The sequence below is a fragment of the Marmota flaviventris genome, chromosome 1 (assembly GCF_047511675.1).
Source record: "Marmota flaviventris isolate mMarFla1 chromosome 1, mMarFla1.hap1, whole genome shotgun sequence".
NCBI classification, from domain to species: Eukaryota; Metazoa; Chordata; class Mammalia; order Rodentia; family Sciuridae; genus Marmota; species Marmota flaviventris.
Genome location: NC_092498.1, coordinates 118800742 through 118827473, shown reverse-complemented (window position 1 = coordinate 118827473; position 26732 = coordinate 118800742). Strand labels below are relative to the sequence as shown.

The 26732-nt window shown below is 39.0% G+C and overlaps 1 protein-coding gene and 1 non-coding gene across 4 annotated transcripts in view; both read right to left on the bottom strand.

Moving 5' to 3' along the window:
* Rnf185 (ring finger protein 185) overlaps positions 1-26732 on the bottom strand; it is a 35474-nt gene that overhangs the window by 7439 nt on the left and 1303 nt on the right. Inside the window, exons 2-7 of one of the 3 annotated variants that reach the window (XM_071615411.1) lie at positions 25895-25964; positions 22861-22986; positions 8411-8634; positions 5418-5436; positions 2836-2948; positions 1441-1495 (exon numbers count right to left, since the gene is read on the bottom strand). In XM_071615411.1, coding sequence (XP_071471512.1) covers positions 1441-1495; positions 2836-2948; positions 5418-5436; positions 8411-8586 — 363 coding nt within the window. In that variant the 5' untranslated portion in view covers positions 8587-8634; positions 22861-22986; positions 25895-25964. The remainder of the gene's footprint in view (positions 1-1440; positions 1496-2835; positions 2949-5417; positions 5437-8410; positions 8635-22860; positions 22987-25894; positions 25965-26732) is intronic. The other 2 variants (XM_071615409.1, XM_027953411.2) reach the window with 2 other exon arrangements.
* LOC114106536 (U6 spliceosomal RNA) lies at positions 6543-6649 on the bottom strand. The gene has a single exon (XR_003585212.1). It is a non-coding gene; the product is annotated as a U6 spliceosomal RNA (small nuclear RNA).

The window sequence follows — 26732 nt, the reverse complement described above, 5'->3', positions numbered from 1 at the left end:
GGGATCTCCTTAAATTGCTTAGGATCTCATCAGGTTGCTAAGGCTGTGATCCTCCTGCCCCAGACTCCAGAGTCTCTGGGATTACACAACGCCCAGCTAAATCTACTCAAAATTTTATCTGAGCTTAGCATGGTAGCACATGCCTGTATTCCCAGTGATTCAGGAGGCTGAGGCAGAGGGATTGAATGTTTGAGGCCAGCAATTTAGGAAGGCCCTAAGCAAATTAGCAAGACCCTGTTTCAAAATAAAAAGGACTGGGAATGCAGCTCAGTGGTTAAGTGCTTGTAGGTTCAATCCCTAATACCAAAATCAAATCAAAACAAAACAAAACAAAATTGTAAATCCATCAGAATATTTAAAAAATATTTTTTAGTTGTCAATGGACCTTTATTTTATTTATTTATATGAGGTACTGAGAATCGAACCCAGTGCCTCACACATGCTAGGCAAGCGCTATACCACTGAGTAACAACCCCAGCCCCCAACAGAATATTTTTAAAATAGAAAAAGAAAAGGAAGCAGCTAAATTTCTAATGAAGGATTAGTTACATAAATTATGTTGGGTCCACACAACTGAATACTAAATAGCCATTATGTCAAGTATTAATGGGAAAGTATCTTCAGTAAAATCTTAAGTTATACTGTTGAAAGTCTTTAATTTCAAATGTTATGAACTACACAACAACAGGTGTCTTTGCTATGTTCATTGATAAATCACCCGGAACACATAAGTCACTTACTATTTGTAGAATAAATAGATTTTTTTTCCTGGACACAATACCTTTATTTTATTTACTTATTTTTATGTGGTGCTGAGGATCAAACCCAGGGCCTCATATGTGTGAGGCAAGTGCTCTGACACCAAGCCACAATCCCAGCCCTAAGAAGTTTAAAGGAGTAACAAAGGATTCATATTATAAAATAGATCAATGTAAACACAATGAATAAAATTTATGTGTTTATAGAATTATAGAAATACAGCCACAAGCAGGTATAGTGGCACATGCCTACTTGAGAAACTGAAGCAGGACGATCAAAACTTCAAGGAAAGCTTCAGAAACTTAGTGGAACTATCAGCAATTTAATGAGACCCTGTCTTCAAATAAAAATAAATATAAGTAAAAAGGACTGGGGATGTAGCTCCGTGGTAAAGTTCTCCTGGGCTCAATCCCCAGTACCAAAAACAAAAAGAAAGAAAGAAAAAGAAAAACACATGCACAATAACCCTTTCGCCTTGTTAAAAGAAGAAAAATGGAAAAGGAAAAAGACCACATTTCCAGCTGTTATTTCTGGATGATTTGATTATTTTCCCCCTTTCTCCATTCTGTATTCTACAAGTTTTCCTTTACTTTTATAATCAAGGGGAAAAAAATGTAGGGTCAATAGGGAAATTTCTAAAGCCATGGGCTTTCTAGAAGCTTCTCCTTGAATGTTCCTTACCCCTCTATTCTCCGGCTCTGGCCTCTGGCCTTGAGGACGAGGAGGAGTCTTCTCTCTGAAAAAGAAACGGTATAAAATAAGTCTATTACAACATGATTTGAGTTGCTCACTATGAGAACTGGAAGCCAAGAGGGTCAGGGCCACAGCCATCTTTCCTGCCCATACATAAACTACGTAGGATAAACTAAATGCGAACTCTTTATTTTACCTATAATTATTCCTCTCAAAAGATATTCATTAGACTGCACTACAGGCTATTCCTCTTACAGAGATCCTGACCCATACTGGTTATTGATGATAGTCATCGTCTTCCCTGGACCTATAAGATACTGGGCTCATAGATATCAAAAATCCCAAAGCCAAACTGAAATTTAACAGCTGAGAGTACTGAGATTCAAGGTCTCTCTGCACTGTCCTTATTGACTTTAGCTTTACCTCTCATTACTCTTGGGTAAAGACCCCATGCTATTCTTTAGGCCTCTCAGTCTCACCCCTCTGATCATTTAGAAATGCCTGACTGAGGACTTGTTACATATGAGGCCCTAGATAGAATAATAAGACTGACAGATCTTATTCTTGAGGTAATGACAATTTCAAAGGGGATTCATCAAATCATAATGCAGTGTGAGAAGGATTACCAGAGAATGATGAGAACAACTCATGTGGGGAAAAATGACCACTTCAAGAAGGAAGTGACTTTCAAGCTGCTCATAAAAGATGGGTAGACATTAGAGAAAGAGGTAGGAGTGGAGTGCTGATTTGAGAAGAGGCAGAGCAGAACTCAAACACAAAGGCTAATGAATGTGAAAGGGTAGGCTCCTTTAGGAAAGGTCCAGTATGTTTGGTGTACTGGGTATGTTGGGATGGAATGGGATGGGAGAAGGTAAGTGACATTTTAGGAAAGGTTGGAGGTAACAAACCATGAAGGGCTTTCAGTACTTGCAGAATGCTGCAGTCACCCACATCTCCATTTCTAGAAATTCTGAACTCCACAAAGTCACCCAGACTGCTTATTCCCCCTCCCTCCACACTTTATACATACATCATTGCTGAGCAATTTGAGACTCTCCTGCTATATACACAGCCTGTCTCGCAGGCTGAAGGGAGTGCTCTTTCACAGCACTTTGCACACTTGCAATTGTGGTGTCTTGTGCACTCCTGGGTCCCCAGGCCCAGCATACTGCCTACTGGGTAAATGACACTCAGTGGTTATCTATTATAGTCCAGTAAGTGGCCACTCCCTCACTATAACTGGCTGACTCTCATTTGGATCAGACTGCCTCAGAACCAAGTGATCATCAAGCACTAAGTAAAGGGTGGGGTTTGGGGGTGCTGAATGGAAGTAAATTAATATCCAAGGGATGAAGTGGGTATGAGAGACATTCAAGTCCTCACCTGGGATCCTGCTGCCCAGTGCTGCCCCTGCCATAGAGAGGGATGACCTTGTCTCGGCTGATACCAGCTTTGCAAACTGGACACACCTGTCTATTAGGTCTGGTCTCCAGCCACTGCAAGCAGGACAAAAAAATGCATGAATGGTTGAAGGCCCACCACAGAATGATTAGAAGCAGTAGGAGAACATGGGCCAGAGGCCTCAAATGGGAAACACCAACAAAATCAGTAATACCCTGAGAACCCTGACTCTGATTCCTGTACCTAGTACTCAATAAATATTTACTAGTGGCAAAATTGAAATTGCCTTTAAATGCCATAATAATTAAAGTCAGCTTCTTCATACTTTCTCTCTCTCTCTCGGGGTTGCTAGCAATACAGCAAGGAGGAGCTGCAAGCCTGAAGCTGCCAAGGGGTCTGCCATACCCAATCTTAGGTTAGACTACTGATGTGGGTATAATGAACTTTCCATTTTCCAGGCTGGGAACATAGCTCAGTGGTAGAATGCTTGCCTAGCATGTGTGTGGTGGCCCTGGTTTGATTCCCAGTACCACAAAAATAAAGAAATTAGTTTCCACTTTCCCCAAAGGGTCAAGTATATTATCCTTATGTAAGTGATATTTTTCTTTCTGTGATTTCTTATTTTTTACCTCATTTCCCCAACAACTGTGTGTCCTAAACATCAGCACCTGAACATAAGCAGATCATTTTCTGGTGATTTACCATGTGTTAAAGAATATATTTAGTTCATTATCTAAATTTGATTTTTTTATAAACTGTCAGTAACTTTTGCATTCAATTATTTCAATGTCAATACAAGGGGCTGGGGTGTGGCTCAGTGGTAGAGCGCTCACCTAGCATGAGTGAGGCACTGGGTTCCTCAGCACCACATAAAAATAAAATAAAGATATATGTTCACCTACAACTAAAATACATATGTATATATAAAAAACAACAACAACAAAAACCCCACAACACCCTGTTTGGGGTTTCCCAGGCCCTTTCATTCGTTAAAGACATTTTGTTTAATTTTCTTAAAAATGAACAAACAAGCTAGCAAGATAGCACACGCCTATGGCGCATGCCTGTAATTCCAAGCAATATGGGATGCTGAGGCAGGAAGATTGCAAATTCAAGATCAGCCTCAGCAACTTAATGAAGCCCTGTCTTGAAAATAAAAAATTAAAAAGGGCTGGGTATATAGTTTAGTGGCAAACAAAACAACAACAACAACAAAAAAAAACATACACAAAAAATGATTAAGAAAAGACACTGTAGTATCTTTATAGACATTAGATAATTTCATACATATTTTTTCTCAAGTTTTATTTTTGATGCTAGGGATCAAACCCAAGACCCTGCACAAGCTAAGCACACATCCTACCACTAAACTATACTCCCAGCCCTTAAACATTTATTTCAGAACATAAATAATTGCATGTTTAGATCCAATGATATGAAGTTATATTATAAATGTGTATCTAGGGCTCAGGAATATAGAATTGGCAGCACTTAATGATTTTTATATCCTACTTTGTCAATCTGTCAATGGCTCCAAAACTTATGTGCTCGTTATAAGCTCACAGCCAACATGTTCTATGAGGATCCATTATGGTTAGAGTGCTCAGCCCTAAGTCCCTCTTCTTTCTCCCATCAAGAGTCTGAGGCTCAGGCTGGGGTTGTGGCTCAGTGGGAGAGTGCTCGCCTAGAACATGTGAGGCACTGGCTTCAATCCTCAGCACCACATTAAAAAAATAATAAAATAAAATCATTGTGTCCATTTACAACTTAAAAAAAAAAAAAAAAAAAGAGTCAGGCTCTAGCAATCTGAAACTTATCCTCTCCTCACATTCCTAAGTCACCTATGAGTGTGGTCACCTACAAGTGTGGTGTTCTACTACCAACAACCATGGAGACAGTCAGCTGGCAGTAATTATTCACAGGCAATTGTGAATATCAGGCCCAGCTCTGTCTCACCAAGATGGTATCTGGGTCTTGGTGAATACTAACTGGTCTTCACAATGAGTGAAAACTGGGAAAACAGACTTTCTTCCTTTACAAAAGCTCTTTGTTGCTACCAAAATAAAATTTACCCCTTCTTAACATTTTCAAGAACTTTAGGGCAAAGGTTGTGGCTCAACAGCAAAGTGCTTGCCTCACATAATTGAGTCACTGGGTTTGATCCTTAGCACCACATAAAAATAAAAATAGAAAAATAAAAAAGAACTTTAAAGGTAGGAAGTACTTTTTATAGATGGAGAATCTAAAAAATAAAAAGGACCCAACGTATTATCAAATCTAGCCCAATTCACAAATGAGGAATTGAGATCCAGAGAGGTGGTAACTGGCTAAAGCTACAATGGCCACTAGTAGCAAAATCAGGACCATTTTGGGTACCACAATAACTCCTTATTTCGTCAAGTGCCTGTCAGTGGGCAGGTGTGTAAAAAGGGTTGGGGGGTAAGCATGCAAATGAGCCCAGAAGCAAGGGAGATTGCAGATTCTGACAGCAGTCTCCTGAGACAAGGGCTGTCTTGTGCAACCATAGCTGATGAAAGACAAGAGTAAAATGAAATGCATCTTACCTGATGTAAACATGGCCAACTGCCAGAGTCCCCAGGGCAACCAGCCATCAAGGAGAAGGTTAGAAAGGGGAAAAGGAAGAAAAATGCTTTTATTAGCAGAAACATTTGATGAACAAGGTAGGAACATCAGAATGGGAAAAATGGGGGAAGCGGGGGCATTGTGTCCCCACTGAGGTTCTGCAGGAATCATTGGCATCAGAAACTAGAAAAAGACTGGGATAAAAATCACAGGAAAAACAAAATAGTGAAGACAAGATCTCAGGCTTCACAACTAGGATCCCACTACACTTGCACACCTGCAGGGCCCAGACCACCCAGACCCAACTTCTCTGAAAGTTAGCCTTCAAAAGGTTATAGCATCTGAAGGAATCCAATAAAAGCTAAGCATTCTCTGCAGAAAAATTCATGGGAGCATTCTTATGAAGTACACGCAAGTGTGAGTGCATACACATACTATTTTACACCTAATTTCAGGCTCACAAGAGATAATTCACGCCTAGTTTAACAAAATCTTTAGGCTGTCCTCACTTTGAGAGGACAAAATAAAAAGGACAGGAAGTAGCTTAAAAATTCATAAAAACATTCTAAAAACATTTAAGGAATGGAAAGGACAGGGAGGCTACATGGCAGAATGGGCTAGCTTTAGAATGTCTCATTTTTCAAAGGAGAAAAAAAGCCAAGACTCACAAAGAAGCAATTACTTGTACCAGGAGTGAAAACCAAGTTTCCTGACTTATACTTCACTGCCCTTTTAACACCCAACACTGCATACAAAAAAATTATATCTATAGAATTAAAGGAAAAAATCATTCAACTCCAGATTCTTAATACTTCTTTTCTCTCTCCCCCTCATTGATTAAATAGATCAACAAATATCTACTGTTGGGCTGGGGCTGTAGCTCAGTGGCAGAGCACTTGCCTAGCATGTGTGAGTCACTGGGTTCAATCCTCAGCACCACATAAAAATGAACAAATAAAATAAAAGCATTCTGCCCGTCTACCACTACAAAAAAAATTTTTTTTTGTTAATATTTATTTATTTATTTATTTTTGCATTATAATTCTTAATATACCATTATATCATAATTTATCATATCTCTGATATATAAGGTATGTTGACACCAAATAAAATCCATATGCTTCACGAATTTGCGTGTCATCCTTGCACAGGGGCCATGCTAATCTTCTCTGTTTTGTTCCAATTTTCGTATATGTGCTGCCGAAGCAAGCACATAGATTTTTTTTTTTTTTTTTTTTTTTGGTGGTGCTGGGGATTAGAACCCAGGGCCTTGAACACGCAAGGCAAGTACTCTACCAATGAGCTATATCCCCAGCCTCCCCCCAATTTTTTTTTTTTTTAATCTATTGTTTACCTACTGTGTGTCAGGACAGTGGAAAATGTGGATGTCCTTGCACATCATGTATCTTTTCTAGCTAAGTAAAACTTGGACTCAGAGGATAGCTCCTTTCCCAATTCTGGAACCAATTTAGCTTCAAAACTAGATCTACAATCTTTCTAGACATAACAGAAACCTCACATCTGACTTCAACATTAACCTTGGGATGCCATTCTGATCTGATCCAAATGCAAGGCACCCTAAAGATCATGGCAGATCTTCACTAGCAGTTCTCTCAAAGGCTGTCCAGAAGTAGAGGTGAATGAATGACCCTCAGAGGAAAGTTCAGGATTATAATGATGGGGAGTCCTCTTATTTGTTAAGCAACGACTGTGGCCAAATAGCTTTTTATTTGTTAATGGTCCTGGGTGATTATGTTAACCTACCAGGGGGTATAATTATTTCCATTTTACAGATGTAGAATCTAAAGCACAGAGAAGATAGCGGATTTTCCAAAACATATACCACCCAGTCTGGAAGCCTAACGTCCTTTTAGAATCTATGTTCTTTCCAACGGTATCTGACCTTAATTCTGTCACTCATTTTAAATGTGGTTTTATGGTACTCTGAAGTATTTCCAACTTCTAGGATAAGGCTGATTACTTACAACTATTTCTATGTAAAACTATGATTAGGGTGAGAGACTTGAGAACAAAAATCTCTGCCCCATTCTATTAATAAATCAATAAATTTATCTTTTACACAGGTGCCAATTTAACCTCCTCTAAAATACTGCTTAAATAACCCTTTCTTCACACCATTTTCCTGCTCAAAAGTATTCATTAACTCTATATCCTCTTAAACAAATCTGGGTTTGATAATTTGGCTGAACTCTACAACCCCTTGTTTCCTCATCCAGGGTGCTTTGAGAAGTATAGAAGGAGCCTCAGGGTCTCAGATGAACCCAATACTGCACATGCCTGTCCCTAGAAATGGCCGAGCTTAGGTTAGCACATATCTTTCACCTTTCCTGCCATTATTACCCCTCAATGTTCAGCTCAAATCTCAAGAGAATAAAACAAAACTCAACATTCACCCAGATTCTCAGAGCCAGCAGGTACTTCTGTAACCATTGAGGCTGGAACGGACACTGACCTTGCCACTTTATATTGTTATGTATGTACACACACATAAAATATAGTAACAATTATGGTCATGGCTAACACGTAGTATTTGCTGCATATTTGTGAACAACCCTATAAAATGAGGCAGAGTGCATGTAAGCACTTCGTCCCAGATCATCTGGTAAGAAGTGGTAGGATCAAGATTCAGAAGAGGCAGTCTGGCTCCCTGGTCCTTGCTCATAACCACTATACTCTGCTGCCTCTAGGCTCTGCACAAGTGGCAGGTAGTAAGTGCTCACTAAATGACATCATTACTGAAGAGGTAAGGAGCAGCAGCCTAGGATGGAGATAGGATTTGCCCAAGGTCACTGAACTCATAAGGAACAGAGCTGGGACAGAAACGCAGGTCTACGAATCCTTGAGTCTGAGTGTCTCAGGACCCAAAGTGGGTGAGAAACCATCTTTCCAAAGTTGCCCAGAGCCATAGTCTTTCCAAACTTGGCAGTGTTTGGATGGCAGTGGGGGTACTAACCAGAAGAGATGGCCACACAGGCTGATGACAGCGTCCTTGGCTGTGTCCAGGCATATGTTGCACTCAAATGTACTGTCCTGCCCTCCACTCTCACCAGCACCATTGCTGCTCCCACTGGGTCCGCCTGCACTGGAGTTCTCAGGGGATGTAGAAGGTGAGGGCCCCTTGTTTGCCATCTTCGGTGGTCAGCAAAGCTTTGAATGAAGATTCTCTCCCGGAAAATCCTGAAAGGCAGAAAAACCAATTACCAATTTCTGTAGCCCACTTTGCCCACATTCCATGCCAATACCCCATCTTCTCTCAGTTCTAGAAGCTGATTACGCTGAACCCCTGAGCAGATTTCCCTAAAGGTATCAGGAATCACAGCTATGGAGCAGTGCCCTTGAACATGGCCCAGAATATACTTCACAAATTCACAAACGGCAAAAATACAGAGTAGCCTCCAGATGGTTCACCATTGGAGCTATCTCACTTGTCTCCATATTCTCCTATAATAATCAACCCAAATGATAAATACATGCTCAATTAAAATGAACCTTCAAGCTGTCCTCTAACTTTGGACAGATTCTATATATTGTCTAGGAGAGAGGAATCTGCTTAGGATTATGACTGGTATATGCTAGAATTTATATAAAGGAATTCCTGTAACTGAAAGATTAGGAAGCTAGGAGGGACCAGATGACGATTTCTTACAATGCAATCTTTTTCATTCCTTTTTTTGTCATGCTGGGGTATCATCTGCCTTGTTTTTTCTAAATCTACCAACATTTTGGCCTCAATATATTTAAAGAGGAAGTTTATGTCACTGCTGTTAATGGAAAATCAGTATTACTGGAAATGAAAAAGATAATTACAAATATAATGAAGAAAAATTTTTACCCTCATCACCTAAAGTCACACTCATGATATACTCTGGGTAATTTTTTCTTAACATTTATTTATTTATTTTTATGTGGTGCTGAGATGGAACCCAACACCTTACATGTGCTAGGTAAGCTCTTTACTGCTGAGCCACAACCCCAGCCCCATTCTGGGTAATCTTGATCTGATCCACTCTCTTCAGGAAAATGCAGCCTGACTACTGTGGAGCTGAGACTGGGATTCATGATACCCTGTTTGTATTCAGATCACTGTACCACCATAGAGCAAGCTGGCCATTAGAAACAGACCACTGTTGACTACCACTTCCAAGTCAAAGAACTCAGCAGGAAAGCAAGGATGATGAAACATTAAGGGATATCCAGAAGAATCTGTCAGGAGCCAGATCTGGCTATCCTCATCATCTCAAAAATTGTAAGCAGAAAATGTGGGCTGACTACCATAGTCAGAGAACTGAAGGCTTGGATGCTGGCCTCAGCAAAACCTCCAGTTTGCTAGTGGTTTTGAGAATCTCCCTTCCCCTTTTCTGGCCATACTCTTCTCACTATAAAATGAGGCACTGGACTACATGGTCTTCTAAATACTGTTTCTAGCTCTTAGACTGCCACTCTGGATCATCTCACTTACTTTCTCCAAAGCAGACGGCTCCTCCACACGTCTAGGACTCACCAATGTAGCACCAAGGGACCACCCTGATTTTAGCTTCCAAAATACAAGAAGATAAGGATCAAAAAGCTGCAGTCTTCTCAGATCAAGAAGCCTTCCACTGAGTCTTCAAAGAGCAGGCTCATGAGCATCTCTCAATAAGACAGCAGCTCAGTGATTAGAACAGGGAGAGGAAGCCGACTCACCGCCACTTTTTCACTCAGTTACATCATTTAACATGAAGTCCCAGAAGAACGGTTGGCTGCTGACAGTACCAGTGCCTTGTTGGCCTCAGTTCCAAAACCTTTTCTATGACCAAGAAACCTTCTCCTTCTACATATACATCTGCTCTCTTAGAATTCTAAGGCTATAGCCTTCTTTTCTAATCATTCCAGCTCAAAAACCCTGAGTACTTGACCGATGTATGTTCCTTTTTGTTTTGTGTGTTTGAGGTGCTGGGGATGGAAACCAGGGCCTCATGCATGGGTGGCAAGCCCTCTAGCACTGAGCTATATCCCTAGCCTGTGTTTCCTTGTTCAAAAATTTTATCTTTTAAAATTAAGAACTGTAAACAGATGAAGTACAGTCAGGTTCACCAATTTTAACAACAGCCTCCTAACATGATGCAGTAGGAAATACACAGCATCAACAAGGAAGCATTTTTGCCTTAAAACACAAACTATAGGGCTAGGGTTACGGTTCAGTGGTAGAGCACTTGCCTAGCAAGTATGAGGCACTGGGTTCGATCCCTAACACCACATTAAAAACAAAACAAAACAACAACAACAACAACAACAAAAAAAACTAAATAAACCAAACAAAGGTATTGTGTCCATCTACGTTAAAAACAAAAACAAAACACAAACGAAGCCACAAAAATGAATTATTGTACCCATTTATGGAAAATAAGGATGCATGTATTAAACAATTCTGGAGAATATATTCAGCCAAATCCAGAAATGTGGAACTTCCTACAGGCTAAGTAGCCCAAGCTCTTCAAAAGTTAAATAATATAGGTGGGGAGCAGAGTTAACAAATTGAGATATGAGATATACCAGACCACTTGCAGTGTGTGGCCCTCACTGGAACCAGATTCAAACAAACCAACTATTAAATTATACTTGTAAAATGACTGACAATAAAATCAACCTAGTTGACAATAAAGAAAAGACATTTATTGGGGGCTAATGAGGATTACAATCTAAGAAAACAGATTTAAGCAGTCCTGAAAATATGCTCAAAGGTTTTACAAAATAGCAGCTATATTTATAGCTTTAAACTACAAGGGAATTGGAAATTACATTATTAGTCAGGAATTATGATTGATGCTGGCATAAGTCAAGCTATTTAATTAGAAGGGGATTATGTGTAATCTTAACCTCTGGGTAGTCTGGGGAAAGGAGTTCACTGTATGTTTCAAAGGTAAACTCAATTTGGAGGTGGGTGTATTTGCCGCTGCAGAAGTATTTGAGATCTGATGAATAATGACCTCCTGATTCCATTTTCAGTGTCTCAAACAAATGCTATTCCATTTGTTCAATTTTTTTTTCCTTGACAGAATGATTGCTAATTTTGTTGGGTATGACTATAATATTATGTAACTTTTCAAAAAAAATTCTCAATTCCTAGAGATACATTCTGAAGTATTTATGAAACACTGATGTTTGGTATTTACTTTAAAATATTTTAGGGGGAGGGACTTGGGTTGTAACTCAGTGATAGAGCACTCACCTAGCACAGGTGAGGAACGGGATTCAATCCTCAGAACCACATACAAACAAATAAATAAAATAAAGTTTAAAAAATATTTTAGGGGGAAAATGAAAGTGGGAAAAAAAAGATGAAAGAAAAACAAAGAAGTTGGTTGTTGGAGCTAGATGATGAATAGGGACTTAAATTAGTCTATTTTTGTATTTATATTTTTTCCATAACAAAATAAATGTTTTTTAAAGGATCAGGCTGCAGAAAAGTGTGTTTATGAACTTACTTGTGTAAAAATAAAGTTTATAAATGGGTGTGTGTGTATATATAAACACACAAGTATACTTGAGGATGACTAGAAGGCACACCCTAAACTATCAACAGTTATTTTTGGTATTATGAAGACTAAAAAATTTTGCATTTTTATATTCCTAGTCTTTTTTTTTTTTTAAGTTGTAGATGGATACAATACCTTTATTTTATTTACTTTTTATGTGGTGCTGAAAATCTAACCCAGTGCCTCCCAGGTACTAGGCTAGCACTCCACCACTGAGCCATAACCCTAGCCCTTGCTATTCTGTTTGAAAGTATTATAATCAACAAGAATTACTCTTTTTTTCTTTTTTGGTACTGGGGATTGAACCCAGGGCACTCAACCACTGAGCCTCATCCCCAGCCCTATCTTGTATTTTATTTAGAGACAGGGTCTCACTGAGTTGCTTAGCACCTTGCCATTGCTGAGGCTGGCTTTGAACTCTCAATCATTCTGCCTCAGACTCCCTAGCTGCTGGGATTATAGGCGTATACCACCACACCCAGCACATCAGTACTACTTTTATAATTTTTTTTTAAAAGGAGGGGGGATAGGGATATAACTCAGTGGTAAAGCATGCATGGCAAGTGACCCTAGGGACACTTTACCACTGAGCTAAATCCCCAGTCCATTTATTTTGACATTTTAACATTTTGAGACAGGGTCTTGCTAAGTTAATGAGGCTAGCCGTGAACTTGTGATCCTCCTGCCTCAACCTCCCAAGGAGCTGTGTTATAGCTATATGCCATCTAAACCACTTTCTAGATTTTTGTTTTGGTACTGGGAATTGAACCCAGGGTCGCTTAACTACTGAGCTGGGTGGTTATGTTTTATTTTGAGACAGTCTTGCTAAGTCCTTTGGGCCTTGCTAAGTTGCTGAAGCTATTCCTGGCCCTTTTTATTTTGAGACAAGGTCTCATTAAGTTGCTTAGGGTCTCACTAAGCCACTGAGGTTGGTCTCAAAATTGTGATTCTCCTGCCTCAAACTTCTGAGTTGCTGGGATTACAGATGTGTGCCACTGCACCCAGTTATAATAACTTTTAAAAAAGAAAAATGTATGCCTGGCACGGTGACACATGCCTGTAATCCCAACGGCTCTGGAGGATGAGACAGGAGGATCGCGAGTTCAAAGTCAGTCTCAGCAAAAAGCGAGGCACTAAACAACTCAGTGTTTCATTCTAATTCTGTCTCTAAATAAAATACAAAAAACAGGCCTTGGGGATGTGGCTCAGTGGCCAAGTGCTCCTGAGTTCAACCCCCGGAAGAACACCTCAAAGAAAAAAAAAAAGAAAAAAGATAGACTGTATGTATAATACTGCATTTGTTACAAGAATAAATATAAATATTAGCAAATATCTTTTAAAATGTGGAAGAATATACCAAGCTAGTGATGTGACTATACATTGATAGGGGCTTGGTAGAAATGACTTACATTTTCTAAATCCTCCAAGTTTATAAAACTGACATTTTTACCTATAGTAATTTTGAAATCAGACAAGAGTTAACAGTAAATGAAATAATTTTTCCCCTCAATGTTCCAGTTTTCCCACCCCAAAAAGCTTTGAGTTCAAGTCCTAACTTTACTACTGACTGGCCATTGGCCTGGGTAAATTATTGATAACTTGAATTTCTTTTTTCCCTTGAGAAGTTAGGGCATCATACCACCTACTGCACTACTGAGGCGCACATCAAGATACCAGAGTGACCTGGAGGGCATACCAAAGTGGGGGGAGGCTGTTGCTATTGGAGGTACATAGGCATACCATTTACCCTGGTTCCCCCTCCAAATACTCTCTGGACCCAAGGTTCTGCCTAGTCTATACTCCTACACAGAGGCATAAGGGAAAATCCTGGGTCAAGACAGGTGTTGGGGTGGGACCGATCAGGAGACACTCACTGGTAAGCTCAGAGTTTGCAGGGTGTGGCAGCTTTGCAGCAGGCCAGGTATTGGAATAGGCTTGTATGTCCCAACTCCAGACAGATCACATCACTCTCATTCTAATTCTTAGTAGACTGATACCATTGTTCCTTTCCCTAGGACCTAGAGCTTCATCCTAGCAGGCACTGAAATATTTAGTGAGTGGGTACAGGCATGCATGATTGGCTTTGGTCAACTGCCAGGTGAGCTGCTCACAACCCTCTTTGCAATATATCCTGGGCTCCAGAGGTACACACCCATCCTAGGAGCCTCCTCTCTTTACCTCCTCCCTAACTTTATCCACAGGAACCCCATACCAATGTGTCAAAGCAGAGATAAGTAGCTTCCCCTGGTGACTATCTAATGAGCATCTACAGAACAAAAGAATGTGGCCACAGCCTCATGGGCCCTGCAGAACTAGGAAAATGGTCCAGAGAATAGAGGACCCTGGTTGGCTTAGGAACGAGACAGAATAAAAAGGAAATAGATCCTGAGCATACCTAAGATTCCCTCTTGCTAAAACTCTCCTGGCCCTATAGGGCCTATAGACTTTGACCTGACCACATCACAACTTTATTGTAACTATTTTTGTGTTCCTGTACTTTTTTTGGAGGGGTGGGAAACAGGATTCTGTTTCTCAGGATGGTCTGAGGATGGTTTCTCAAGTGATCTTCCTGCCTCAGTTTTCCAAGGATCTGAGACTACAGGCATGTGCCATCATACCTGGCCCTTCTTCACTCTAGATTTGAACCACTTTCTAGATTTTTGTTTTGGTACTGGGAATTGAATCCAGGGTCACTTAACCACTGAGCTATGTGGTTATATTTTATTTTGAGTTAGTCTTGGTAAGTCCTTTGGGCCTTGCTAAGTTGCTGAAGCTAGTCTTGAATTTGCAATCCTCTTGCCTCAGCCCCCTGAGTTGCTGGGATTACAGGCATGTGCCCCTACACCTGGCTGTACTTATTAGTTTTTTTAAATCATATTAACATCTATCATTACTTCTGATCCTCATCCCATTTTATAGATAAGGACATCAGGCCAGGGCGGCTGGAAGACTTGCCTAAGGGTGGGTCACCATACAGTGCCAAATTCAGACTTCCTAACACAACATGAGCACTCTTTTTACTCATATTATTCAAAGAGCATGCAGCTTTACAAAGCTAAATACCCAGTCTTTGTTTTCCCTCAAATTCATTTTACAATGCTGTAAATTCTGTGCTTTGAAATAGAGAGCAAATTCATCACTCATTCATTTATGCAATCAACAGTTCTCTACTGACAACATTATTTCAGGTCTGATGCTACCAACTGTGAAGGAGTCACAAAGAAGCGCAAGAACAAGTTGAGTCTGGCATCGGAGCTAGAAAAGACATATGGAGCCAAGTACAGTGACTCAAATCTGTAATCCCAGTGGCTCAGGAGGCTGAGGCAGGAGGATCACAAGTTCAAGCCAGTCTCAGCAATTCAGCCAGGCTCTAAGCAACTTAAGCGGAAGCCTATCTCAAAATAAAAAGGGCTGGGGATGTAGTTCAGTTGTAAAGCGCCCCTGGTTCGAATCCCAATATAAAGAAGAAGAAGAAGAAGATATAAGAATTCTAACAAGGGGCTCCATTAAACTCACCTTCCTTTCCCCACCACCATTTTTCCTAAAGAGGCCCCTCCCTCCATAGGGAATCTGGCTCCCAGACTCTCAGTGATTTAAATAGGATATGGATCAAGCCTAAGAATCTATTACTTTTTAAATGTATCCCTCCCTCCACCCTAGATAATTCTCTGAAGAACAGTTTTCGGAAATCCAGCTCTAGAAGAAATGGACTCTACCAAAAGCAGAGCATACCAGCACAGCACAATGTTTGAAAGGGACAATAACCTCAGGTCCCAACCTTCAGAATATACAACACCTGCTACAATCCACAGGGACTGCAGAAAGGTCAGGAAAACTTGGGGTGGAGGACAAGTCTACTAAGATTTCAGACCAGTCAGCATTTGATCCATCCAGGACACAGCTGTTCGTTTAAGAAACAAGATCACACTTAGTTTTGTAAAACATTCCTCAATTTGAGACATCCTGAGAGGTAAATGTGGTGTTGGACTGAAAGCCGATTTACAATACTTAATGATCCCTTAGGAGTGCAGAGCCTGTATTTGACTGACCCAGCATCTTCACTCCTATTACCTTTCCAGAGCTGGCCTTTGGTCCACTTGCCCTGGTCTACCTCACGGGAACTGAACAAGTGAGAGAATGCAAGAGTTGAACATCCCTGCAGGAACCAAGGAACTTGACCTCATGAGGAAATCTCTTTGTAACATTCTTGTGTTCAATTTTCTGGTAGAGAACTGTAAGAATTCATTCTCTGCCTTTTCTGCCCTCTTTTAACTCTTAAGAATTCCTAGACCAAGGTGTACAGAGGCACCTAGAAATGTTATTCTTAGTTATGAAGATTACAAATTTGGGTGATAAATAGTTGGCATGACTCTGGCAGGTTTCATTCCTGTAAGTATATGCTTCTTCATAGGGAAGCTTTTTGCCAGGAATCCTGAACCTGTCTGTGCTGCTTATTAGGTTGCTGTTAGACCATATGTAGAGATGAGATGTGCATTCCAAGAATGTCTACATCATACTCACAGAAGGTTAGAGTGAAGAATTGAGTAAGTTAATTGGAACTTAGAACACACAGAAAACAGCTCTAAAATTTGAGAATCTAAATGGCGTTTAGACCACTAAGCTAGCCCTCTATGACTTGGCCTTCAAGTACAGGACCAAGGACATGAATGGCCTTTCAGGTCCAGAAGAATTGGCTTCTTTCCTTGGAGATGCACTGGTCCTATTCTCTGGAACCCTGTAAAAAGCTAAAATGGGATTATGACCACTACTGACACAAGCTTTTAAGGGTCATCCAAGAGGCTGCCTTTTGTCATTCCAATGTCTTAAATGCTCCTTGACTTTAATGGACTTATCTTTATTAAAAACTAGCATGGCACAGAGGATTCAGATGGCTTGGAGTTCAAACCTCAGATCTTCCACACATTCTGACTTCAGACAATTTATTTTCTCTCTGAGCCTTTGGTCTCATTTATTTGTGAAAATAGGGCCATTACCTTCCTCACAAGACAGTTGTGCAAATTAAAGACAAAACAAGAGGCCAATTTCCAGACATGCAGTGAAGTGCTTAAAAAATGTTAATCCCCCTCCCTAACGAGATCTCCCTCTCTCAGTTCAGTGAACAATACTGCTTCTTTATATTCCCCCACAGACCTAAGCAATCAGCTGGGACTTGGTTATTTTGCTGAATGAATGAGTTACAACTTCCCTTTCTGAATGAGCATTATTCCTTGAAGGCAGATTAGGTGAGATATCAGAACTGTATAAATTTGTGCTGAGAGGAAATCTAGAATAGGACATAATTAGTTTGATCCAGAGAAGCCAGACTTTCCACTAAAATGTTAAAATCAGGGGCACTTGTTATATTTCTTGTCATTACCAATAACATCAGCTAACCTACTCAGCTAGGCTCTTTAGTGAATTATGTCATTTCATCTTTACAGCCTGCCTTGAGGCAAACATTACTGTAACATTGTTAGCATCCCCTGTATGTTAAATTAAGGCTCAGACTAGTTAGGTCACTTGCCCAATGACAACGGAGCCAGTCACAGACAAAGCTTCCCAACCCCAAGCCAATGTGCTTGATAGATGGGACCTTAGGGATCTGTTATTGTGTTTCCTCATGCCTTGTCCCAGCTTCCAAGTGCTTTAGTCAGCACAGGGTCAGGCAGTTCAGGAGCACCTCATCAATGTATACTGTACTATCAGATCTAACACCTAAGAAAGAACACTTAGGAATGTACAACTCAATACAAATCAATCTAGCCAACCAAAGTTATGGAAAATCAGTATTCTACAAGAAAAACATTCTTCAGTGGGGTTTTCTTTCCCCCAGACTAGAAATGTACATGTAACTACATCAATACTTTTTCTTTTCTTTTCTTTTTTTTTTAAGTATTAGTCCAAACTCATAAACAAATGGGGCGGGGGGAGTCAGAAATTTGCAGTGAGAAAACAGTTCAGGTATTATTCCAAAATTAGGACCCACTGTATATTAAAGGATAACACTACTTACACAGAGGATTAATTATGCAGTGAACTGTTTATTGTACACTCTAGAAAGTCCTAGGGCCAACAGCACAGTACCCCTGGGAGGAGCCATTTGATAAAATGTATGTGAATGAATGGTAGAAATTTGCCAATTTCAACTCAAAACAATATACCTGGGAGAAATACTGTACTAAGAAAAGACAGATCCCAATTGAGAACTGGATTTTAGTAAATACAGTGAAAGGAGCAATATGGAGGTAGAAGACTTGGCCTGAGACCCAGTTTTGCCATTTGCCAAGCCAGTGTCCTTCATGTGCCAATAGTGGTAACTGTGCCTGCCCTTCTTTTTTTCCCCTTTTTGGTACCCTTTCCTAGCCCCCTTGCCCCTCCCCATTCCTCCCTCACCTTTGCCCAATCCAAAGTTCCTCTACCCATCCCTTGCCCCCTCCATCATGGATTAGCAACCACTTATCAGAGAAAACATTTGGACTTCGTTTTTTGGGGGGATTGGCTTACTTTGCTTAGCATGATATTCTCCAACTCCATCCACTTACCAGAAAATTTTATTCTCTTTTAATGCTGAGTAATATTCCATTGTGAATATATATCAGTTTCTTTATCCATTCATCTATAGAAGAGCATCTAGGTTGGTTATACAGTTTAGCAATTGTGAATTGTGCTGCTATAAACATTGATGTGGCTGCATCATTATATTATGCTATTTTTAAGTCCTTTGGGTGTAAACTGAGGAGTGGGATAGCTGAGTCAAATGGTGGTTCCATCCCAAGTTATTTAAGGAATCTCCATATTACTTTCCAGATTGGTTGCACCAATTTGCAGTCCCACCACCAATGTGTGAGTGTGCCTTTTCCCCCACATCCTCATCAACACTTATTGTTGCTTGTATTCTTTTTTTTTTTAAAGAGAGAGAGAATTTTTTAATATTTATTTTTCAGTTTTTGGCGGACACAACATCTTTATTTTATTTTTATGTGGTGCTGAGGATCGAACCCAACGCCCCACGCATGCTAGGCGAGCGCATTACCGCTTGAGCCACATCCCCAGCCCTGTTGCTTGTATTCTTGATAACTGTCATTCTAACTAGAGTGAGATGAAATCTTAGAGTAGTTTTGATTTCCTCAGCCCATTTTTAGATTTTTTTAGTTTGAGACAGGGTTTTGCTAATTTGCTTAGGGCCTTGCTAAATTGCCTCCCAAACTGCTGGGATTACAGGCATGAGCCACCATGCCTGGCCTGCCTTTCTTTTGTTATAAGAAAAGTTTATGGGGATGGGGATGTGGCTCAAGTGGTAGCGTGCTCACCTAGCATGCGTGAGGCACTGGGTTCGATTCTCAGTACCACATGGAAGTGAAATAAAGATATTGTGTCCACCTAAAACTAAAAAATAAATATTTTTTTAAAAAAGAAAAGTTTATGAATAAGAGTTTTGTTTTGTTTTCATTAAGTCATTGAAACCTCATTGATTTTATAAAATCTCACAAATATTTATAAAATATCATTAATTCAATTTTTTTAGTTGTAGATGGACATAATACCTTTATTTAATTTATTTATTTTTATTTGGTGCTGAGGATCAAACCTCACACATGCAAGACAAGTGCTCTACCACTGAACTATAACTCTAGCCCTCATTAATTCAAATTTTAACCAAGATTGAGCTAATAACCTCTAAAATACTCTGAAGGCCGAATATTAAAAAAAAATTAAGCTAATAAGGTTTAACTAATTAGGGAAAAAACTTTCTGAGAGTTTAATAACACCCAGTAAATATTGACAAAACAATGATTTCACTTTTCTTTTCAACACAAGGTCCTAAAGAGGACTGACTGTGGTTAAAAATAATACAAACAAAATAACACTACTCTGAATAATCTATAATATCAACTTTCACAAATCAGGCTGTCTTCCATTAATGGCCACTGCCATTAACTGTGTTTATTGCCAGTGCAGTTTGACAAACATTTAGAGAATGCCAACTACTAGGATCAATGATAAAAACAAAGCAGACAAGGTTCTGCTTCTTGACTTCAAGGAGTCTAGAGTCAAGTCAGAATTTAATTGTAAAAAGCTTCTTATTCTGTAATGTGCCTTGGCAAAGATGATAGTGCTAAGAAAAGAAACTTTTCTGGGCTTTGGCCAGGATCCAATCTCATATCCAGAAAAGTCCATCTTTAAAAACACCACTATTGCTTACATCACAAGGTATTTCTGAAAAGTACCTATGATAATAGATACTGAACTGTTGGAAGTTAGAGACTACCATGGGGGCTGGGGATGTGGCTCAAGCGGTAGCGCGCTCGCCTGGCATGCATGCGGCCCAGGTTCGATCCTCAGCACCACATACAAAAACAAAAGATGTTGTGTCCACCAAAAACTAAAAAATGAATGTTAAAAAAAAAAAATTCTCTCAAAAAAAAAACAAAGAGACTACCATGGGAATTAACCTGATGACTAGGCCCAGAGTAGAATGGCCAACTAGTCAACCATTTCCACAGGACACAGAGATTTGGTCAATAACTAGAAGTGCTGCTTCAGATCTCTCTGTGTCCTTAGGCCACATGGGGGACCACTCAAATACTGTGTTCCCATTGACCTATGAAATGAAGAGACAGACCCACTTCTGTAAAGTTGAAAAATAAAGACGTGGGGTTATAATAACTGGACAACAATTAAGGTCACCACTGAGAATCCACTTGGTCCTAATTTATAATCCACATTTCTAGCAATGATTTCATCCATATGACACCAAAGGTAAATCTAACAAAAGAAAAAACAAACAAATTGGTTTTTATGAAAACTTAAAAATTCTATGCACCAAGACAGAGTAAAATGGCAACACACAAAATGGGAGAAAAATTTGTGGATCATATATCTGATAAAGGACTAACTTCCGGAACATACTAACTTCCAGAACTAAATCCTAAAACAACAAAAACAATCCAATTAAAAAATGGACAAAGGATATGAATAGACATTTTTCCAAAGAAGATATATAAACAGCCAATAAGCACATGAACAAGTACTCATTATCATGAATCATTAGGGAAATGAAAATCAAAACTACAAGACACCACCTTATCACATTAGGATGGCTACTATAAAATAAACAAAAGAAAGCAAGTATTGGCAAGAATGTGGAGAAAGAGAACACTTACACACTGGCTGCTGGTGGGAATGTAAGATGGTGCACCTGCTGCAGAAAATAATATGGAAATTCCTCAAAAAATTAAAAACAGGACAGGCATGGTGATGAATGACTTTAATCCCAGCTATTTGTGAGGCTGAGGCCGGAGGATCATAACTTCAAGCCCTGCCTTGGCAAATAAGTGAGATCCTGTCTCAAAATAAAAAATAAAGAACTGGTGATGTAGTTCAATGGTAAAATGCCCCTGGGTTCAATCTCCAGTATTACCAAAAATTAAAAATAAAAAAAAAAAATTACCATATGATAATTCCATTTCTGGGTATGTATCTGAAAAAAGAACTGAAAACAGGGTCTCAAATATCTATTTGTTTATAGCAGCAATATTCACAATAGCTACAACATGGAAACATTACCAGATAAATAAATAACCAAAATGTGGTATGTACATATAATGGAACACAACCAGCCTTTAAAAGGAAGAAAATTCTGACATATACTACAATATGGATGAATCTTGATTGAGGACAGTATGTTGAATGAAACAAGTCAATCACAATAGACAAATACTACATAATTCCACTTATAGGAGGTATTTGAGGGTTGTCAGAATCAGACACATTCAGGCGCAGTGGCACAAGCCTGTAATCCTAGTGTCTCGGGAGGCTGAGGTAGGAGGATCAGATTGCAAGTTCAAAGCCAGTCTCAGCAATTTAGCAAGGCCTTAATATGGTTGCCAATAGGCAAGGGGAGGAGGGAAAAGAGAGTTATTGTTTAGTGGGTAGTGAGTTTTGGGTTGGCAAAATGAAAAGTCTGGAGACACATAATGGTAATGTTTCCATAACAATATGAAAGTACTCAAAACCACTAACCTGAAAAAATCATTAAGATGGTAATTTTTTTCTTCTTTTGGTGCTAGAATTTGAACACAGGGACACTTTCTTTACTATTGAGCTACATTCCCAGGCCTTTTTCTTTTTTGTTTTGAGACACGGTCTTGCTAAATTGCTGAGGCTGGACTTGAACTTGTGATCCTCCTGCCTCAGCCTCCGAGTTGCTGGGATGACAGGCATGGGCCACTATAGCCATCTTAAAATGATAAAAGAACTGGAGATGTAGCTCAGCAGTAAAGCTCCTCAGTACTGGTGTGGGGGGGATAGTTAACAGTGAATACCTCTAGGCCAGTTACTCTGGAGAACACGGCAGGAGGATCACTTGAAACCCAGCAGTTTGAGACCAACATGGGCAACACAGTAAGACTCCATTCTTTGGGGAAAAAAATTACTATGTACAATGAATAGAATAAGGGATGTTTGAGGTGGGGAAAGGGAGGTTTTTAGTATTTTCCAAAATATCTAAAATAAGAATATATTATTTTCACAATTTAAATTACTGAAGTGTCTCTTTTAAAGTACATCTCCAGGATGATCTGATTATAGCCAAATACTGTGGGGTCAAGAGAAGCCCAGTTGCACTAAAACTTCTGTATTTATGAGCAGCTGTCCATGACAAACCACCAGACTCCTCTACTCCCTACTGATAATGAGGCAAACACAAGAGTAGCTCCCAAATGGAAGGATCCCCAAGTGGTTTTATTACATCCTGGATGATGCTGTAGTTTCTGGACACAAGTAGTATCCCTTTCATTTGACTACAGTCACCCAACTCTGCATGATCAGCAGTGGTTGGGGTTGTGCAAAGCTCCACATGATCAGCAGTCTCAGACAGACAACTTACTCTGTACTTCAGCATGTCCAAATCCAACCACATTCAGCTCAGGGAGCTACTAGTATTGCATCAGATTCTGCCATTCAGCTCACTCTGAGTTAGTTACTTCAAGCGGCTTCAAGGGATTTGCAAACTCTATTTATAATAGAAATTGTATATAATGACAAATAATCCAATTAAGAAATGGGCAAAGGATTTAAATAGACTTCTTCAAATAAAATATACAGATGCCAAAAAACACATGAAAATATTTAACATCATCAGTCATTAGGGAAATGCAAATTAAAACACTTCATACCCACTAGGATGGATATATTTTTTTTAATGGGCAATAACAAGTGTTGAGGATGTAGAGAAATTGGAATTCTCATATATTATTAGTAGGAACATAAAACAGGACATCCACTATAAAAAATAGCTTGGCAGTTTCTCAAAAAGTCAAACACAGTGTTATTGCCATATGACCCATCAATTTTCACTTCTAGGTATTTATCTAAGAGAACTGAAAATACGCTCAAACAAAAACCTGCACACAAATGTTCATAGCAGCATTATTCATAATTACCAAAAGATAGAAAAATCTGTGTCAATAAACTAATGAACAAACTTATGGATAAACAAATTGTGTTATACCCCTAGTGGAATATTACTGAGTAATAAAAAGGAATGATATACTATTACATGCTATCACATTGATGAACCTTGAAAATATGCTTATGAGAATGCCAGACACAAAAGGCCACATACTGTATGATTCTATTTCTATTAAATGTTCAGAATAGGCAATTCAGAGACAAAAAGGAGATTAGTGGTTGCCAGGAGATGGGAAGAGGGGAGGAATAGAGTGTCTGCTTACATATAGCAGTGATGACTGTACAACTTTGTGAATATACTAAAAACCACTAAATTACACACTTTAAAGTGGTGAATTTTCTGGTATGTGCATTACATATAAAAAAAAGTTTGAAAGACATTCTACAAAATATTAGACCAGTCTTATTTAAAAGTTTACAGTCTTGAAGGACAGACTGAGGAATTGCCCCAGACTGGAGACTTGATAACTCAATGTTATCCAAGAGCTCAGATTGGATCCTGGGACAGAAAAAGAATTGGACAAATGACAAAATTTTAATAAAATGTATAGATTAGAGCCAGGCACCTGCAACTTGGGAGACTGAGGCAGAGGATTTCAAGATTGAGGCAAATTTAGTGAGAACTTATCTGAAAATAAAAAATAAAGCCATGGTGGTGCCCACCTGTAATCCAAGTGACTCAGGAGGCTGGGGCAGGAGGATTGTGAGTTCAAAGCCAGCCTAAGCAACTTGGGAGGCCCTAAGCAACTCAGTGAGACCCTGTCTCTAAATAAAATACTTAAAAATGGCTGGAGATGTGGCTCAGTGGTTCAGTGCCCCTGGATTCAATCCCTCATACCAAAAATAAATAAATAATAAAAATAAATAGCTCAGCAGTAACAGTGGTAATGCACCCGAGTTTAATACCAGGTACCACCACCCCCCGAAAAAGTCTATAGTTAGTAGGTTTTAATCAATATTAAGTTTTTTGCTTAGATAATTTTAATATACTTATGTAAAGTGTTAATATTAGGAGAAGTGAGATGGAGGGTACGCAGTAAGTCTGTGAATTATTTTTGCAGTCTAAATCATTTTAAAATAAAAAATTTTAAAAACTGTACAAGATACAGGTCAGAAGCTGGCAGATTTTTTTTTTTTTTTAATGTAAAGGGCCATATAGTAAATACTTTAGACTTTGTGGACCTTACAGTCATTGTGTTAACTACTGCACAGTTACAGAATTAAAGCAGCCAAACACAATATGCAAATAAATGAGTGTGGCTGAAAATGAACACTGAAATTTGTCTTTTTAGTTGTACTTGGACAATTATTTATTTATTTTTTATGTGGTGCTGAGGATAGAACCCAGTGCCTCACACGTGCTAGATAAACAATCTATCACTGAGCCACAACCCTAGCCCCTGAAATTTGATTTTCCTATCATGAAATATTATTGCTTTTTGATTTATTCCCCCTTTAAAAATGTAAGAGCCATTCTTAGCTCACAGGGCAGGCAAAAAGAAGTGGTAGAGCTAGATTTTTGCCAATTTGTGCTTCAATTAAAAAAAAAAAATTTAGCCAACTGCCTTGCCTTCAAAACCTAGTGACTTTCTCTGTAAATCTTGTGTTAACTGAAGTTTTTAAAAAATATTTTTTAGATTGATAATATTTAAACCAGCAAATATTTAATGCTTTATTAAAGTTTTTAATCAGAGAAGTGAGTGAAACTTTTACTGGCCATTTGGACACCTTCGTTCAAAGTGATGAAAAGTGTGTTATGTTGATAGGCTGTAGCAGTGGTTGTAAAGTAGCCAAAAGCCACATTCTTTATTTACTGGTCTGTGGCCTTTTACTGTGCTTTGTATCAGAGTTCTTAACAAACTTAATAAATCACCTAAGTCTTAGTGTAAAAAAAAAAATTCATATCAAATATACTTGGCAACACTAAATTAAACACGTAAAACAAGTTATTAGCCTAGTTTATAAAGCACCCTTTTTTGTGATACTGGGGATTGAACCCAGGGGTGGTTTACCATTGAGCTACACCCCTAGCCCTTCTTATTTATTTATTTATTTATGTATTTATTTTTGGAGACAAGGTCTCACTAAGTTATGAGATTGGCCTCAAACTTTGAGATTCTCCTGCTTCAGCCTCCCAAGTAGCTGGGGATTATAGGTGTGCATTACCCTGTTGGAGCTTATATAGCCCATTCCTTTATTGCAGACTTCTCAATACCTTTAATGTGGTACTATACACTGAGAAGTTCTAAGAATAGTATGCAGCTTTTCCCAAACTTATTTTTACCATCAAACCCTTTTTTTCAGAGGCATCTCTTCAGACCAGTGGCCTTATTAAAGCACTGATTCACGTATTTCATTAATACCTGGAACTCCTGTATTGATAAGTTTTAAAAACCCCAACAAATTAAGAACAGGGGCTGGGGATGTGGCTCAAGCAGTAGCGCACTCGCCTGGCATGCGTGTGGCCCGGGTTCGATCCTCAGCGCCACATACAAAGAAAGATGTTGTGTCTGCCGAGAACTGAAAAATAAATATTAAAAAATTAAAAAAAAAAAAACAAAAAAACAAAAAAAAACAAACAAATTAAGAACATTTTACCCAGCACCCTGATAACACCTGAGTAAGCATTTCACAACTTTTTTTTCCCCCTTGAGAAACACAAAGTAAAAAAACAGGCATAAAGTTTTGGCTAAACCAACCTTTTTTTGGAGGAGAGGGGTCTGCAGAATTGAGTGATAATTTTGAACTTCTGCTCCATAAGACAACATAATCTTAAATATTCTAACAGGTGTTGTAAAAGTGATCTACTTGGGAGTTTGGTAAAGCACAAAATAAGGAAATGTGATGTTTGATGAGAAAACTAAACACATGCTAAAGCATCATCTGTAGATTACACACAAATCAGGATGAACTGGCAAATTAATCCATCATAGAATGGGTTTTATTTGCTGTATGGAAAGCTAGCCTACAGAGTTAAAAAAACAATTCTCTCACATCTGCATACACACTGTTGGAGAAAGAAAGGATTAAAGAGGGATGTATGTCCCAGAAAGAAGGTTGGACTACAAATTCAAGAGGCCCTTCATTCTGTGATACAGAGTTCACTGGTTTCTTCTGGTCACAAAGTCTTCAGAGGCATTTCCAATTTGTTCTTAGAAAATAAGCTATTAACCAATGGATGACATTCTGTTTTGTTATTCATAAACAGTTCAAGCACCTCTATCAGATGTTGGGGCATTCCAAAGTCCTTGAAAAGGATGGTGCACAACCAGGAAGATATTTCATAGA